Below are 15,420 nucleotides of genomic sequence, written 5' to 3'. Positions count from 1 at the left end.
TGTGAAGAACCATGTTTATGGGTATTTTGCATAATCATTGAATTAAAATCAGTTGAAACTACTCAAATCCTGATCCAGATTGTCAAGGAAACAATATTCCCCAAATATTCACCATCATAATCATATTCAATCATATTTTTATATTTTTATGACCAACCTGGGTATGCGTGCCCTTTGTCCCCCATTCGTTTAGTGTGTGGAGAACCATGTTTATGGGTATTTTGCAAAATAATTTTGCAAAATACCCATTTAAACAAATTTTTGCATAATTATTGAGGTTGAATCAGTTGAAATTACTCAAATACTGATCCAGATTGACAAGGGAACAATATTCCCCAGATATTTATCATCATAATCACATTCATATTCAATCATATTCTATATTTTTTATGACCAACGTGAGTATGTATGCCCTATTTTTGTCAGGATAGTTACTACTGAAAAATTGAATAGTTTAAAGTGTTTACTTCCATTGATGAAGGGCAGTTTGCCATTTAGTTTCAATAAAAAACAACTTGATACAAGAAATATTAAGTTAAATAAATAAGCAATACCTGCTGTGTGGAACCTTAGTGATTGAGTAGATATATGATGTCTGTCTAGCAGTCAGGTCATTGATTTTAGTCACACCTCAGTATGTATACCCATGAATTTTGTTGTGGCTAACTACTGAAAACTGAATAAGGACAATTTGTGTCACTTGCAATAAAAAAAAAAATCATTTTACTTTTTATTTTTTTTCTATAATATCACAACCATTTCAAATTGGATCTCCATCACATAAACTTTGAATTCCTCTAGTCTTAGGATTTTATGCTCTTAAGTAATTCATATAATTGGTTTCCAATCATCTCTTTAAATGTTGAAAACTGAATCCCCATTTCTACGAAAAACTATACCATCCCTTTAATGCTGATTTTTCATTGTGTATTTTGCCATTTTCCCCTCCCTCTTTCTGAAAATTGTTCAGTCAAGTTCATGTATTGTTTCAAGTGTCTATAACTCAAAAAGTAGCTACAATGTTGGGATGCTTTCTTCAGGATGATTGACCATTTGTGTACTGAGAGACCTTCCCAGCTAGCTACATGCATTCACATGCAATATGTATGAGGATGTCCCATACGTAACGCATTTGTCCCATACGTAACATTATTTCAATGCCTAATAAAAAACATTTCTTTTACTTTTTTTTCTTTTTTCTCTGGTATTTAATTTCTCTTAACAATAAATTAGAACTTTCCAAAAGGGCATTAAAATAACCTCAGCAATTTCAGAAAAAACCTAAAAAAATGACCTCATTTTGTTACGTATGGGACATCTCATGATAGGACACGAGCTAATTTGCATAATCATTTGCATAATCCCTAAATTTTCATACCAAGTTAAACAATGTGATGAACTTTTTATGTCCACATATTAATCAAATATTATTTGCTTTCCTTTGAATTAATATGAATTTTTATAAATGTCCCATACGTAACGCTGTGTTTCACATTTATGCAAATGAGGCCCTTGAAATTTGCATAAATTTACATAATATCATTTTTTCCTCCACGGAAATCAAAACTTCAACTCATAAGCTTAAAAATGATACCAAACATGTCAATATTGAGCAAAGATGAAATTTTGCCTTCTGAGGGGACCTTATCTTGGACTTGCCCTGTAACAAAACAATCTGTCCACAAGAAATTTCTTAGTGGCTGAGCAGTGCCCAAAGGCATATTATGACCATCAATAAAATGGCAGACATTGTAAACAAATATGATATTCAATACACAAGCAAGAACATTTTGTTCCTCATTCTGGATAAAGTCTGTTGCATCCAAAATGCATCTTATAGATACAGTATACATACTTTACAATCCGAAACTGAAACAAAAAGTCAAGAAGTAAATAACCGCATCAGGCTCGAGAGAGTTCAGATCGGTCTTGCTGCCACCTCAACATACATTAATATGCTGTATGGAGTTGGAGTGCACCTCGTAGCTGCTCAGTGGTTTCACAAAATGGAAGTCAGGAACTCCGCAGTGGGGGCATTGTATACTCCTGGAGTACTCGCTGAAGAAGTGCGTACCCCGAGTGGGATCGATGACTGGCTTGCCGCACCGCTTGCAGCCAGCTCGCCCGGGGCAGCAAGGTGAAGCGGCAAAGATGTCGTAGGAGTAGAGCGTGCCCAGCTGGTGGTGGCTCCCATCCCAGCGAGACTTGCATATACGACAAACGATGCGTTGCACACCCTCTAAGCACTGCATGCAGACGGCGTTGAGGTACTGGGATCCTGGTGGACCCACTTGCAACCCCTTGCCTCCATCTCCCTGTCGGGGTGTGAGGTAGAAGGTACCATCGATGAGCGGATAGCGATCAAAGACTGGCAACTTCCTGGTACAGACCGAGCATGGAATCACGCGGGTGTTGTGCGCATTCAGCGTTGCAAATATAAATGAGCGTATCTCCTCCGACTCTGGCTGGCTGTCTTCCTCCATCTTTATATGGTAGGAGTTGAGCTTGTGGGCTGGGAGGACCTGGTAGAAAGCAGACAGATCCATTCTCGGGAGAAATCCACGGTTCCCTCCGCTGCTAGCACCAGCATTATTCACCTGGGACATGGAATCGTTGGGATTCCAGTAAGAGTGACTGAAGAAATTTGCGTTGAAGCCCTGTGTGCTGGGGGCCTTATTATCATTCTGGACCCGGAAGTCTGGAGGAGTGCCATGGTGGTACTGGGATGGGCGGTTTGGCAGGGTACCCGGTGGCTGCCTGCCCTGGTGGTGGGGCACATTCATGGGTGGGCCGTGGCCATGGCAATCATGGTGCGATGATAATGAAGGGTACTGCTGTGGCATCGGTGGTACATAGTGATGTGGTTGATTCTGATTTTTCCCGCCACTGCCACTTGGCTGTCGCTTCCAGCTGTCATGACTCTGGCTCTGAGTGTGGGATGGGGGGATGATGTTGCTCGACAGAGATGACGGTGTGCTGGAAACAACCGCTGTGGTGGATGTCACTGATGCCACGGCACATGTGCTGCTTGAGCTGGCACTCATGCCTACAGCTGACGAAGTGGACGATGAAGCCACGATAGACGGCGTTGGAAAGCGAGGTGTCTGATTCTTGCTACTGGATTGATGATAAGTCCCTGGGCTAGGCGGTGGGGTGTGGTTACTTTCCGTAGACGCTGTTGAGGAAGCTGATGCATGGCGCAGCCTACCATGACCATTGCCATGACCATTTCCATGACCATTACCATTCCCATTTCCATTTCCAGAGCTGATGGAGTTAGCCCGACCGATGCTAGGTTTCTCGTTTGACTTCTTACGACGCCGATGTCTGCGCTGCTGAGCATTTTCTCCAGCTGCACCCTCGGGAAGCTTCGGCGGAATCCACTCAAGGTCTTTCCGCAAATGCCCCTTGCTACACTTGCACGAGCATGCTTTCCACGCCAAGTCGTAGCCTTTCTTTGTCCACAAATTCTGTCGCCTCTGTTTCTCTGACCAGCTGCGAGCACGTCCGGAGGATCGTAAATAAGTGAGAACTTCATCCTCCCATGCCTCGAAACATGTCTTGTGCATAAACTGCCCTTGAGTACATTCCGGGTTGTTACAAACGACTTTTTGGCAGTCGTCTGGGTCGTCAATGTGCACGCATTCTCCTTCGTTACAGCCCAGTGGCACACAACATGGCTGTTCGTTCTCGTTGTTGTTTACCTCGCCCTCCCCTCCGCCGTCATGTTCGTCCAGCTGTTCTTCGACTTGCTGACGAAATTGGTCCGCCCGACGCTGCTTTTCGTCCCGAGAAAACGGCATGGTTTCGGCATTGTCACATGGACGATACTAATCCGAATGATATGATAACAGAGCTCGCTTTCCTCGGTCCAGAAATCAAAATAAATTCTTGAGGTAAACAAGAGCACATGAGGTTGGTTTCACGCTTTGATGTGATTGTTGTGATCCGGATCCGCGGGCGACTCAGCGGAGGTGTGTCTTGCGTGCCCGGATGGCTTATTAGCATAAATGAATTTCACTTCACGATTGGTCATGGCGACTTCCTCAGTATAAGTTGCCCTTTATCATTGGTCCACAATGACGTAAGGCTAGAATTTGCATAGAGCTGCCTGTAAACAACGAAGACTACGCACTCAAATTGTGCACACGGCACGTCCGACTCTCGCCCTTGCTACATTACATTGTGTGTGTAGCTAGTCCCTCTACTTTGTGTAACGGAACAGCCCGACCGTTGTATTTACACATGTCGAGTAATAGATGCGAAGTAGGCATGGCACTCTATTTGCATTTAATATGATTCGTTTGAGGTCAATGCCGTTGGTCTTTTTCAACGATTTTCCTCGTGGTGAGGGCCTAGGGTTTGGAGTAGTACGTCTGACTGTAGTTCAGCAATTGCTTGGAGTTTAAATTAGCGTGTTGAAGCGATGATGATAGAATCCAGCAGTGTTCATAATCAGTCTTTGCGAGAATACACTTTGCATGAGCTCTCAATTTTCATGTACATCGCAACTCCACGATCAATCATGTAGGAGATCTCAATTAAGTTTCAATGAAATCGGATATTAAAATGAGTAAAGGAAGAATAGTTTTGCATTACGCCCTTTTAACAAAATGGCTTTGTTCATGGTCACATATGCAAAGTATAGAAGAGGTAAAAGGTTCTCTAAGGGGAATGAACCCTGAACATAGGCCTATTGAGTGAAATGAATAAAATATATACATATATATATATATATATACATACATATATATATATATATATATATATATATATATATATATATCAATTATAGTGAAAAACATCAGCGAAGTTTGAGGAAAATCAGACAGTCCGTTTGAAAGTTATGAATTTTTAAAGTTTCGGTATCTTCATCGCTGGAAGAGAAGACTATCTTTACAGCAATATGCCTAAGTTTCTTATGAAACGTTTATACGCTTTCCCTCGACTTGTTATGTTATGATTATTGCGGCTAGAAAGTTGCATATTATTATAATGTTAAATCCAGTGTTACTATTTTCTTTATAGGGCCGTATACCGTTGTTCATGCGTGACGCACAAAAATGTTGTAGGTTTATAACGGCACCGAAACTTTGAATGTTAAATAAAGACGATGCCAGATTAATCATTTTTCCTGTAACTTTCTCGTTTGAATTCGGTTTCGATAGCGTCACTTTCTGCTATTTTTGGATGACTTTAATCTAAGCCATCTCTTAGATTTCAACTTGGACGCGGAGAGGATCCTCTCTTTGGCATTGTATAGGCGCCCGTTATGTAAATGTTTCTTATACCCATTTTTCTTTTTGGTCATTTTCTATAGTTGTGTAGGAAATACTTTTCTCTTTCTTTTGAAGTTTATTTACTTTTGTGAACCAGAGGGCATGGTGGCCCTCTTGTTCACCATACAGGGGAGCTTTTCATGAAGCGTTTTGGTCGGATATTTTTCTGACAAACTGTTACAAGCTCAGTACGAAAATCCTTGCATCTGATTGGCTGACAGGAAATTTGTCCGACAAAGTTGTCGGACAAAATGCTGCATGAAATGCCCCCCCCCCCCCCCCCCCCCCTTGCAGGGGGCGCGTATTAGACGAATTTATACCCTGGGTTAATTAAGACCATTATCATAATTGCAAAATTCTTATTTCGGTGTATTTTTCCGACTGCTGTTAGGCTGCATGCCATTCTTGGTACGTTGTATATTGATGAGGGCATCATTTCATTGATATCTTTAATGATTTTAAATATTTCAATAGTAAATAGTTATCTATTGGGGAAAAGCAGCAGCGTAGCTTGCAATAAAATAGCGCTATAATGATATTAATGGTGGTTTCACATCAGAGCTCTTGTAAAGGAAGGAAATCAATTAGATTATTGGTTTTCACGTGTCCTGTTTAAAATGTGGCTGTGGTGCAGGTATGTATATTACGGATAATGAGAGCTGCTTATTACATACAGAGAGGCGACTAAACCCTATGAGTAATCAACTCTCAATGACCAATATAAATTCATTTTCATGTTCAAGTCGACAACAGATGTTTACTGTGCTATATGGAATGCTCTATTACGCTGGTGAGGTGTAGACTTTGTTGTTGTTGTTTTTGTTGAATTATGATCTTAATGCTGTACGTTATAAAAAAAGTATAATTAAAGGTTTTCCCGGCCAATTTTGTTAAATTGTTATTCACGTTTATTTTATGTGCATTCAAATTCGTATGTTTGAAGCGGTGAAGTGACTTTCGTCAAACGATGTTATGTTTAATGCCTTCAATTTTTTTTATTAGGCACCCAAATCAGTGGTCACATGTTCAAACTCGAGCGGATGTAAGCATTCAATTTCGTGTTTGGCCATGGAATTCCAAGTTTGTGTATTTAAAATAGTACGATGGGCTCGATAAGCACTAAAAACAGTTTCAATTCCGTTTTTGAGCACGCGATATTTAAACATATTGAACATTCAAATTTCGTAATACACGTAGGCCTAAAAGAAGCAGGAGTAATTATTGCAAAGCTGATCATTAATGTGGCTTTTATTTTTTATGTTAAGTTTCATCATCATAATCAGCACTGTTTATTTGAACATTCAGGGTTTTTTTTTTTTTTTTTTGCTTAACATGTTAGGTAAACTTCATGAGTATATAAAATCCTCATTTCGTCATGTCATCACACATGGCTTTCTTTATCTCTAATTTACATCTTTATTAATTAGATCATGTTGTGTTTATAACCTGAAATTGACTTGCGACCTTCATTTAAATGTACACACTTATTTCATGTTTGCAGCAGCATCATGCGTCACCCACATGTAGACATTATAATAGCATTCAATTTAAAACGTAGTGCAAGTTATGTACTTTTTAATGGACAGGTTTAAACGAACTTGTTTACCCATATGCGAATTTGAATACTCGGAAAGAACTGGCGACAGGTGGAGATGAAGTTGAAAAACCATTGCCGAAAATGTATACGCATTCGATGACAGGCGTAATTGCGAAATCAGTTTTCCCGAATTTGTCAATAAAAAATGAATGAAGAAAAACGACTTTGAATGACGGTATTTCGATGCCCGAGCAAATTTGACGAAAATGAATGCTTCTAATATGAAATTGAATGACAAAAGAATGAAAATGGCCGGGAAAACCAATATTTTCATTGCGCCGACAGCTTCATTTTTTTTTTTTAAATCTTTAGGCCGCGATCTCTGAATTCATAATGTTTTTACTCCTTTCATTTATCTCATGCAATGAGATAAACCTCACAAAAACAAGACCAAGAACGGTACAATTGCAACGTACTTGATGTGAAGTACATTCATAAACGATCGAAAGGCAAACTTATATCGATGCTATTTGTGTAGCTTTGTACAGAGTATAATGTACAATGTACACGAGCATACACCCATGGACCAGAATGGACACCCATGGACCAGATAAGGGACACACACACACACACACACACACACACACACACACACACACACACACACACACACACACACACACACACACACGAAGACCAATTAGAGTTGCCATGGTAACATATTTAATTTCAACGCACATCGAATTTTAAATTCCTCCATGGCGAGATACACTCTGTTCATTATTTCGGTAGACACTCATCGCATTAACTTAATAAATAATTACTGTTCGACATAATTGCATCTAGGAGTATGATCTATGATGTATAACGTGCTTTTTTAAACTCCTCATATTTCTATCATTGTTGCCATTCCACAAGAAGATGGTCAAAAATGTCAAAATATGTTGTAAAGAACAGGTTGCTGTGCAATAATTAAGTGTGACGATAGTGACAGAACAAACATACAGCTTCATTTAAGTCCACTTGTTCAAGCCTGTAAAGTATGATCTCATTACATAGGAATTTAACGGTATTCAAATATATATATATATATTTTTGTTCATCCTTTTCTCTGATTTCACTGAAGTTTTCAAAGAGCTGTGGAGCGTTCCATTTTGCTTCCTTTTATTTCAGTCAGGGCAACATAAATGATATAAAAGAAACAATAAAACGTGAATTATTGTTTTCAGTTTGCGTTCATCACAAGAACAGTTATTCTTTGTACACACTGTCTTCACCTATCTCTCATGTACACACAAAGGTATGCAGCCCTACGGCATTCAAATCACAGCTACTTAAAGGAAACCAAAACCCAAATAAAAATGCGAATTGAGGGAAAGCAATATCAGTATAACACATCAGTGAAAGTTTTAGGAAAATCGGACCATCGAGTCAATAGTTTTAATCTTTAAAGTTTCGGTGTCGTCATTGCTGGATAATGATATCACGACACTTCATGACGTCATTCTGGACACTATAATATAAAAGGAAAATTCCATAAAATCTCAATTCATTGAAAAGTATCATTCCATCGACTTGTTACTGACATAAACGTATATGTTAGCTTTCTGAAAGAGGTAAGTCAAGTGCTCTTTTCTTGTGCTAGAAAAGTGAAAATATGTTGAATTTTCTTGGTATATTCTTTATATTGTCATCCAAAATGACGTCATGCAGTACTTTCCTTATCAAGTGATGACAGCACTAAAAGTTCAGAAATTTGTAACTTTTGAATCAATTGTTCGATTTTCCTCAAACTTTTCCTGATGTGTTCTACTAATACATTGCTGCCTTCACTCATATCCACCTTTTTATCTAAACTCTGGTTTCCTTTAAATCGGCAACACTGTACATCAACATGAAAACACAACTTTCCCGCACCAACGTTGTATACAGACATACTCCGAGAGAAAGGTTTCAGCAAATTGTTATGTTTATTACGACACTGGTTTTAGCCATTCGAACAGCTATATTATATGTATCTTTATATCTACATGTACAATTTAGATTCATTCTTGATTTCAACGCATAATTTCTCTGACAGGTGACAGGGCAACGAGAATTCACCACATGATAGATTTCCCGCCTGATTGAGATTATTTACATGACCACGACTAGAAGCAATCTGTCACAAACCGACACCCATAGACGAATACAAATTACCCATGGAGAGCAATACTACGTCATGCGATTGACTGACAGTGGAGGTGACTAACGCTGGACAGCACGAGAAATGTTAATCTAGACTAGTAATGCATCTTCTTTGCCAGTTATGTTCATAAATATATTGAGAGCAGGTTTTATCATGATATATCATGAAACCAATTTGTGGATATTATGATTTTTGACAAAAGCTCTAAGTATAATCAAAATCAATGTAAAATATACATCAGAGTTTAATTTTTTTTTTCTAAAGGAAATTGGTTACTAGTGTTTTTTCATTAATTTCCATAAACATCTTGTTCCTTCCTTTATTTGGGGGGGGGGGGGGGGAGAGCAACCAAAGTTTAGTAACTATGCAAAGCAGCACTCGAATAAATACCTACTATACAACTAGAAATGGAGACAATACTGTGGATACAGACAAACATTTAAATCAAATCACTGATGTTGGTTGCTGTGAACACAATCTGCTCAGCTGAAATTAAGGCAAGCATCCCCTATGTAAACACACATAACCCCAAATCTGACACTAGCCTCATCTATCATTATTTTTTTGAACTCATATACAGCCACTGTATCAGCATTGTATCCTGACTGACATGCAAGCTCCTGTTCATAGCCCATTTTCTATTTCATACCATATACCAACTTATAAGGGAAAACATGCAAAACAACATCACAATCCTTTCCAGCAAATATCTTTTTCTTTTCTCCCAATACAGTCACCACATGTTAGCTTTCTGCTATTCAACTGTGACTACAAATATTATCACAATGGAACAATGTCATACATGCTCATTTTTTGCCTCAACAAAGAGTTGAGAGAGTGCAAGAAATAAAGAGATAAAATGCTAAATTAAAATGGTTACAAATACACACATATGTTACTGTAAAGGAAATGGATTTACACAAAATTGATAATCAAAAACTACGTAGAAAATTTTAGGAGAGGGTAACCTCATCATAACAAGCTAGTTGGAACCACTGAAATTTCCTTGTTACATTGAGTATCTTGTTATTTCTGTGATGAAAATAGAAGAATATAAAAAGGAATGGAACCTGCAAAGTTACCTCATTATATTAGACATCTTGCTATATCCAAACTCGTTATAACGGGGTTCCACTGCAATATTCTGTAACCATGTCATGGAAGGGACATTCACTTGTAGACTGTACAAATGGGGTAATACAGAAACATCTTCACAATCATTGGTTTAAATAAAAAAAAACTAAATCAATTTAGTTTTCAATGCAATCAAAATGAATAGTACACAGTCCACTTTTCCATAGAGATTTAGCTTGAGTCTGTACAACAACAAATATTAAAATTTTATACAAGGGTCAGAATTTTGTACACTTATACTGGACTACAGCAGAGTAATGCAACACATTACAGTGACTTGGAGAACTACGCTGTATTAGTGCCTATACACAAACAAAACAGTTACATTATCACAGAAATATCCATGAATGCTCAAGACTGGAATGAAATTTCAGGAGTCCCCTGGAAAGGGGTAATGGGTAGTCACCACTGCCAGCATTGATGCTTTAAAAAAGAAATTGTAAGGTTAGTTGAAAGAGCTCTCTGGATAGCTATGATTTCCAAGAGGGAACAGCATGGTAGGTTTAATGTCCTTCCAAGCATTTGATGGCACACACACACACACACACACACACGGACACATTGATATAATATATATGCACATATCACACACCTACACTCACACACACTAACACACACAAATGCACACATTACATGTATACACATTCACATACACATGTACATGTACACACACCCACACACATGCACTTAACACAATTATGCATGATACAAAGCGGACATCGGTACTGCAACCCACTCTGACTGTAACCTCTGCCCACAAGGTACCATAAACTTTGGACCTTTAATGAGACAGTCAGACTTATGATATACTAAGAGCAATTTGCTTGACTGCAACAAATAATTTATTAAGTTGCTTCCGGCTTTTCATGCAATGGCTAAATTTGGCCATAAGCATGATGCCTTGTTTATATTTTGTAGCGGAGGTTCGTTCATCTTCAGCGCCTACTAAAAGGATTGAGTTTTTACCTCTTTTTGTAACGGAAATATTTCTTAATTTGTCACTGCTCATCACGTTACACAAAATCATCAGTAGACTTTCAAAACTGAAATTATGGCTCGTTCCAACTGTCCTGCGATTTGGTGATCTGCCCCAGTTGGGCCGTTAGAAGCTGATCGTGTAAGTCTTGTTTCTTTTTACATGTATCACAATTTGCACTGCGATTGAAATCGTGGTCTGAATCTTGGGGTAATTGTGGTGATCATATCAAATCTTATCAGATCTTATCTCATCTTGAGCTCAGTCATATTGTAGCAATCGCGTTGAAAAGTTTTAGACATTTCAAAAATTGTCTATGATCAATGCAATTGCCACAACTGCCCTCAAGATCTGATAAGAAAATCATGGTTACTCCACATTTCAGACCACGATTTCACCAGTGGTGCAGATTGTGATAGACATAGATCTAATTGAAAATTCCATGATTAACTACTAATGGCCAATCGTGGCATGCGAAGTGGATCGCACAACAGAGGGAATGAGCTTTAATAGCCTGAAAGTATGACATAATTATTAGCGTGAACTTCAGTGACTTTTAAGAATGACATTACATGTATATCTTTCATAGGACCATTTCATGCAAATGATTTTTATATTTTCTTGTATCCTCCCTATGAAACAATAACATCCTTTGACATTCCAATCTAAAGCTATGACTTCCTGTTGAAAATTAGCCATTTACTAACATCCTTCACGTGTGACTACATTAACAGTGGGCTTCTGGACAGAAACTGACATACTGCTGGTACCTAGTCAAAGTTCAGTGACCTTTGATCTGAAGGGGATCTTAAAACAAAATCAGTGCATTGTACATCTTTTCACTTGACTATAGAAAGGGAAATAAAAGAGATATATGAAACGTTCTACCACAGTCATCTCACAAACCTTCATGACTCCTATCATCATACTATACATGTGCTTGAACTGAAATATGATTCTCTTGAAAAAAACAAACAAACAAAACATTACCCAGCTCTTTTACAAGAGGCTATTTGATCGTTTCGAGTGTCCTATATCTCCACAAGCAGCTCACATGATATTAGCTGCATCTCTATTTTGCAAAAACAATATGAGACATCAGGGAAAGTGTACACTATACCTAACCTAGCTATCGAAAGGATGTAACTTACATGTACCATCACTCCACGGTCATATTTATCCCTTGTCACTGAACAGATGGGAAACAGTGCAAGGGAAAAAATTGCCCCCTCAAGCCTAAAAATATTGCAAAAGTATACAGATTTTATGTGAGCACTTTGACAAAGATATTACTGTAAACATATGTACAGTGTAAATATATATTTTTACTATCTTTGAAGTAGTGGTTGAAACCTGTGTGAGAAGGTATAAGCTAGCTCAGTTTGGGAGTCACAGCTCTGCCCTAGTGTGTGACTTTATACAGCCCAAGCAAGCATCATACTACATCAAAAATTTGTCCCATTTCTTGGGTGATTCTTAGCAGTCTGTCAGCAGTCTCACATATACACAAATGATGTAAAAGTTGGTCACTCCATGTGGTTTCACACATAGTGAACACTCACTACACCATACTCAAAGGAAATTCAAATGTAACCTGACGATATCAGTACACTTATGGTGCAAGAAACTAAGGGAAACATCTGATCGTATTTCTCCTGCCGAGGGTTTGTGGTTCCTACACCTTCGAAGTGAAAACGGGTGAAAGACGAGCAGCCATTGTCCACATTATCCATGCTGCAAGACTCTTGAAGTTTGATGGGCCAACATCTTGTATAATGTCTCAATGGAGGGAAATGGTCCTTCTCAAGAATGTGTCCACTTGCATCTCTTCCTTCCATCCCTCCATCACTCCATCCCAGCTTCATCCTCCAGCATCTGATTTATCTCTCGCTCCCATTCCTCGTTCTCTTCGCCCTCTTCAACAACTTCATAGTCCTGTGGCCAGACAGAGAGACAGAGATTAGAGAAAGAATTCAAAACAACAAATGAGACTCGTTCTCTGATGAACATGCTTGACACGAGAAGGACAACTTAGAATGATGGAGAATGTCTTTAAGTATTCATGATTAAAGGGACTGTACAATACTGGTTGAGGTGAGGATTTAGGTTTATAAAATTTTTTGGGTGAGATAATGAGAAACCTATTTTGAAAAATGAAAAAGCATGTAATTTCAAGAAGGTTTCAATGTTAATTTGATGAAAATTGGCCTTGAAATGGTTAAGATATCCAAAGAAGCGATCATCATGAAATTTACATGCCACGACTTTTATTAGGATCTCTTTGTTTTACATTGTTTTTGGATATCTCAGCCATTTCAAAACCTATTTTCATCAAATAAACTTTTGATTCCCCTCAGAATTGTAAAAGCTTTTTAACATTTCATAGAGTGGTTTCCAAATATCTCGCAAAATGTTATAAGTTGAATCCTCACCTCAACCAGTACTGTACAGTTCCTTTAAGATGCAAACTCAACATAAGCTCTTGATACATTTATTAAATTGGTATGTACGGTTTGTAGTATACTGTAGAAGCGGAAATTTTTGTGGTGTTCAAATTTTCACACATTTCGCGCAACCAGAAACTAGCGCAAAAATAAACGCACACAAATATTTTAGCTTGCCATATGTTCCACTAGTTGATGTCTTGATTCTGCGGGATTAAAAACATGTGAAACTCATCTTACCTGGCTGAGTACAAAAAATCAGTCATGCGAAAATATTGGATAACTTTTACAGTAATCAGTAGTCAGCATTGTACATACATTGTATAAGCATATTACTTGTCAAACTAAAACCCTTTATTTTCTGTTAATTTCCAGTGTCACACAAAAGTAAATTTGCTGCCAAATTTCCCTTTTTTAAAAGTAATGTGTTTTTTTAGTATAATTGTCGATTCTTATTGGTTACATACGTCTGTTTGGTGACATTTATGTCTGGGGTTGTCTGTTTGATTTTGCGGGGGGGGGGGGGGGGGGGGCAATGAACAAAAAAGGCAGAAATTCATGTCCTCATATGACAGTAATAACACAGAACACTGTACTTATGAAAACCTGGGTAGTTTCTATAATCTCAGTGACAGTGTGATCAGGGAGGTTTTCCTCTCACCTCTCTGGTGTGATTTTAACAAGCAGCTATAGACAACATATGATGAGATACTGCACTCTCAACAGCTGTTCATGCAAGTGTGTGTATGTGTGTAAGTGTGCGTGTGTGTCTGTGTCTGTGTGTGTGTCTGTGTGTGTGCTCAGTGTCATAATAAATTGGTATCATATTTCCTATTTCGCTACAAGTGGTGACTGTTCCACTGCTAATCATGTATTTACAACAGCACATGCTGCTAAACACATGATAAAACTATCATTATCCGCATAACAGGTATGACATGTATTGTGAAGGTAATATCAGCACCAGACAAGCGACTAATGAAACAAATACAAACAAGTGTGAGGCCTACATTGACAAGGCAGGCCCATAGGAAACCAAACAGCTGCCTCAAAGTTGGAATATTATTTAGCTTCTCTGACAATGTGGACTTTGATTTGTTTTCATGATTGCATGTATGATCATGAAAACAAATCAAAGTCCACATTGCTGGAAAGTTAAGGCCAAGTAAAAAAAGAAACCAGTTTCTCGTCCTCGCGCGCATCGATTTTGGCCGCCGCGTCGATTTTTTTACTATTTACTATTTTCAAAATGGCGCTGAAAATACCAAGAAATTCATAATTCTCGTCCCAGCCCGCTCCCCGCTCGCATCGATTTTCAGTTGCCGCATCGACTTTTTTGATATTTTACTATTTTTTCGGCCGCCGAAAAAAAAATCGACAATTCACCTACCAATCGTGATGTCTCATCTCTAATTACGCCTTGCGTCCTCTACTTTATAGCTGTAGTACAGCTGTAGCTTCTGTAGTGCGTATGTAATAACGCATGCATTTCACACTGCGAGCTCGGCAAGAAGGAATGACCCACAAAGCAGTTGAACTGTAATTGGATGGGCGCGGGCGGGCGCGGCCTGGGCTGTGATGTACAGCGCACTCGGTACGTCGTGGTGTAGACAGGACGTTGTGCACCTTCTGTACATTTTTCTCGTGCTGTTGCCCGCTTCATGTGCTGCTAGATTGATTGCGCGATGTAACCACATACTAGTCATAGAGGAGACCAGCCAGCCAGCATAGCATGCGCGCGTTCTGGAGCTGGAAAAAAAATCGTGGAGTGCAGTGATGGAGAGAACCGATCTCAAGCGCACGTGTGCACAGCGAACGGCTTTAATACCAGGGCCCCGTTTTATCAAAAGATATAAATCAAT

General features: G+C 38.7%; 2 protein-coding genes across 2 annotated transcripts in view; both read right to left on the bottom strand.

The window, feature by feature from the left end:
- Positions 1-1,796: 1,796 nt before the first annotated feature.
- LOC139734307 (headcase protein homolog) lies at positions 1,797-3,822 on the bottom strand. Its single transcript, XM_071645101.1, has one exon. It carries the CDS (start codon positions 3,801-3,803, stop codon positions 1,941-1,943), a length of 1,863 nt encoding a protein of 620 aa, XP_071501202.1. The 5' UTR covers positions 3,804-3,822; the 3' UTR covers positions 1,797-1,940.
- Positions 3,823-10,476: 6,654 nt separating this feature from the next.
- Positions 10,477-15,420, bottom strand: part of LOC139734330 (synapse-associated protein 1-like) — a 36,871-nt gene continuing 31,927 nt past the window's right edge. Inside the window, exon 9 of the mRNA XM_071645122.1 lies at positions 10,477-13,049. Coding sequence (XP_071501223.1) covers positions 12,960-13,049 — 90 coding nt within the window. The 3' untranslated portion in view covers positions 10,477-12,959. The remainder of the gene's footprint in view (positions 13,050-15,420) is intronic.

This window comes from Diadema antillarum, unplaced genomic scaffold, assembly GCF_040938485.1.
Source record: "Diadema antillarum isolate AM-2024a unplaced genomic scaffold, OU_Dant_1.0 seq00000523_RagTag, whole genome shotgun sequence".
NCBI classification, from domain to species: domain Eukaryota; kingdom Metazoa; phylum Echinodermata; class Echinoidea; order Diadematoida; family Diadematidae; genus Diadema; species Diadema antillarum.
The sequence above is the reverse complement of the archived record's forward strand: the minus strand, read 5'-3'. Positions and strand labels throughout refer to the sequence as shown.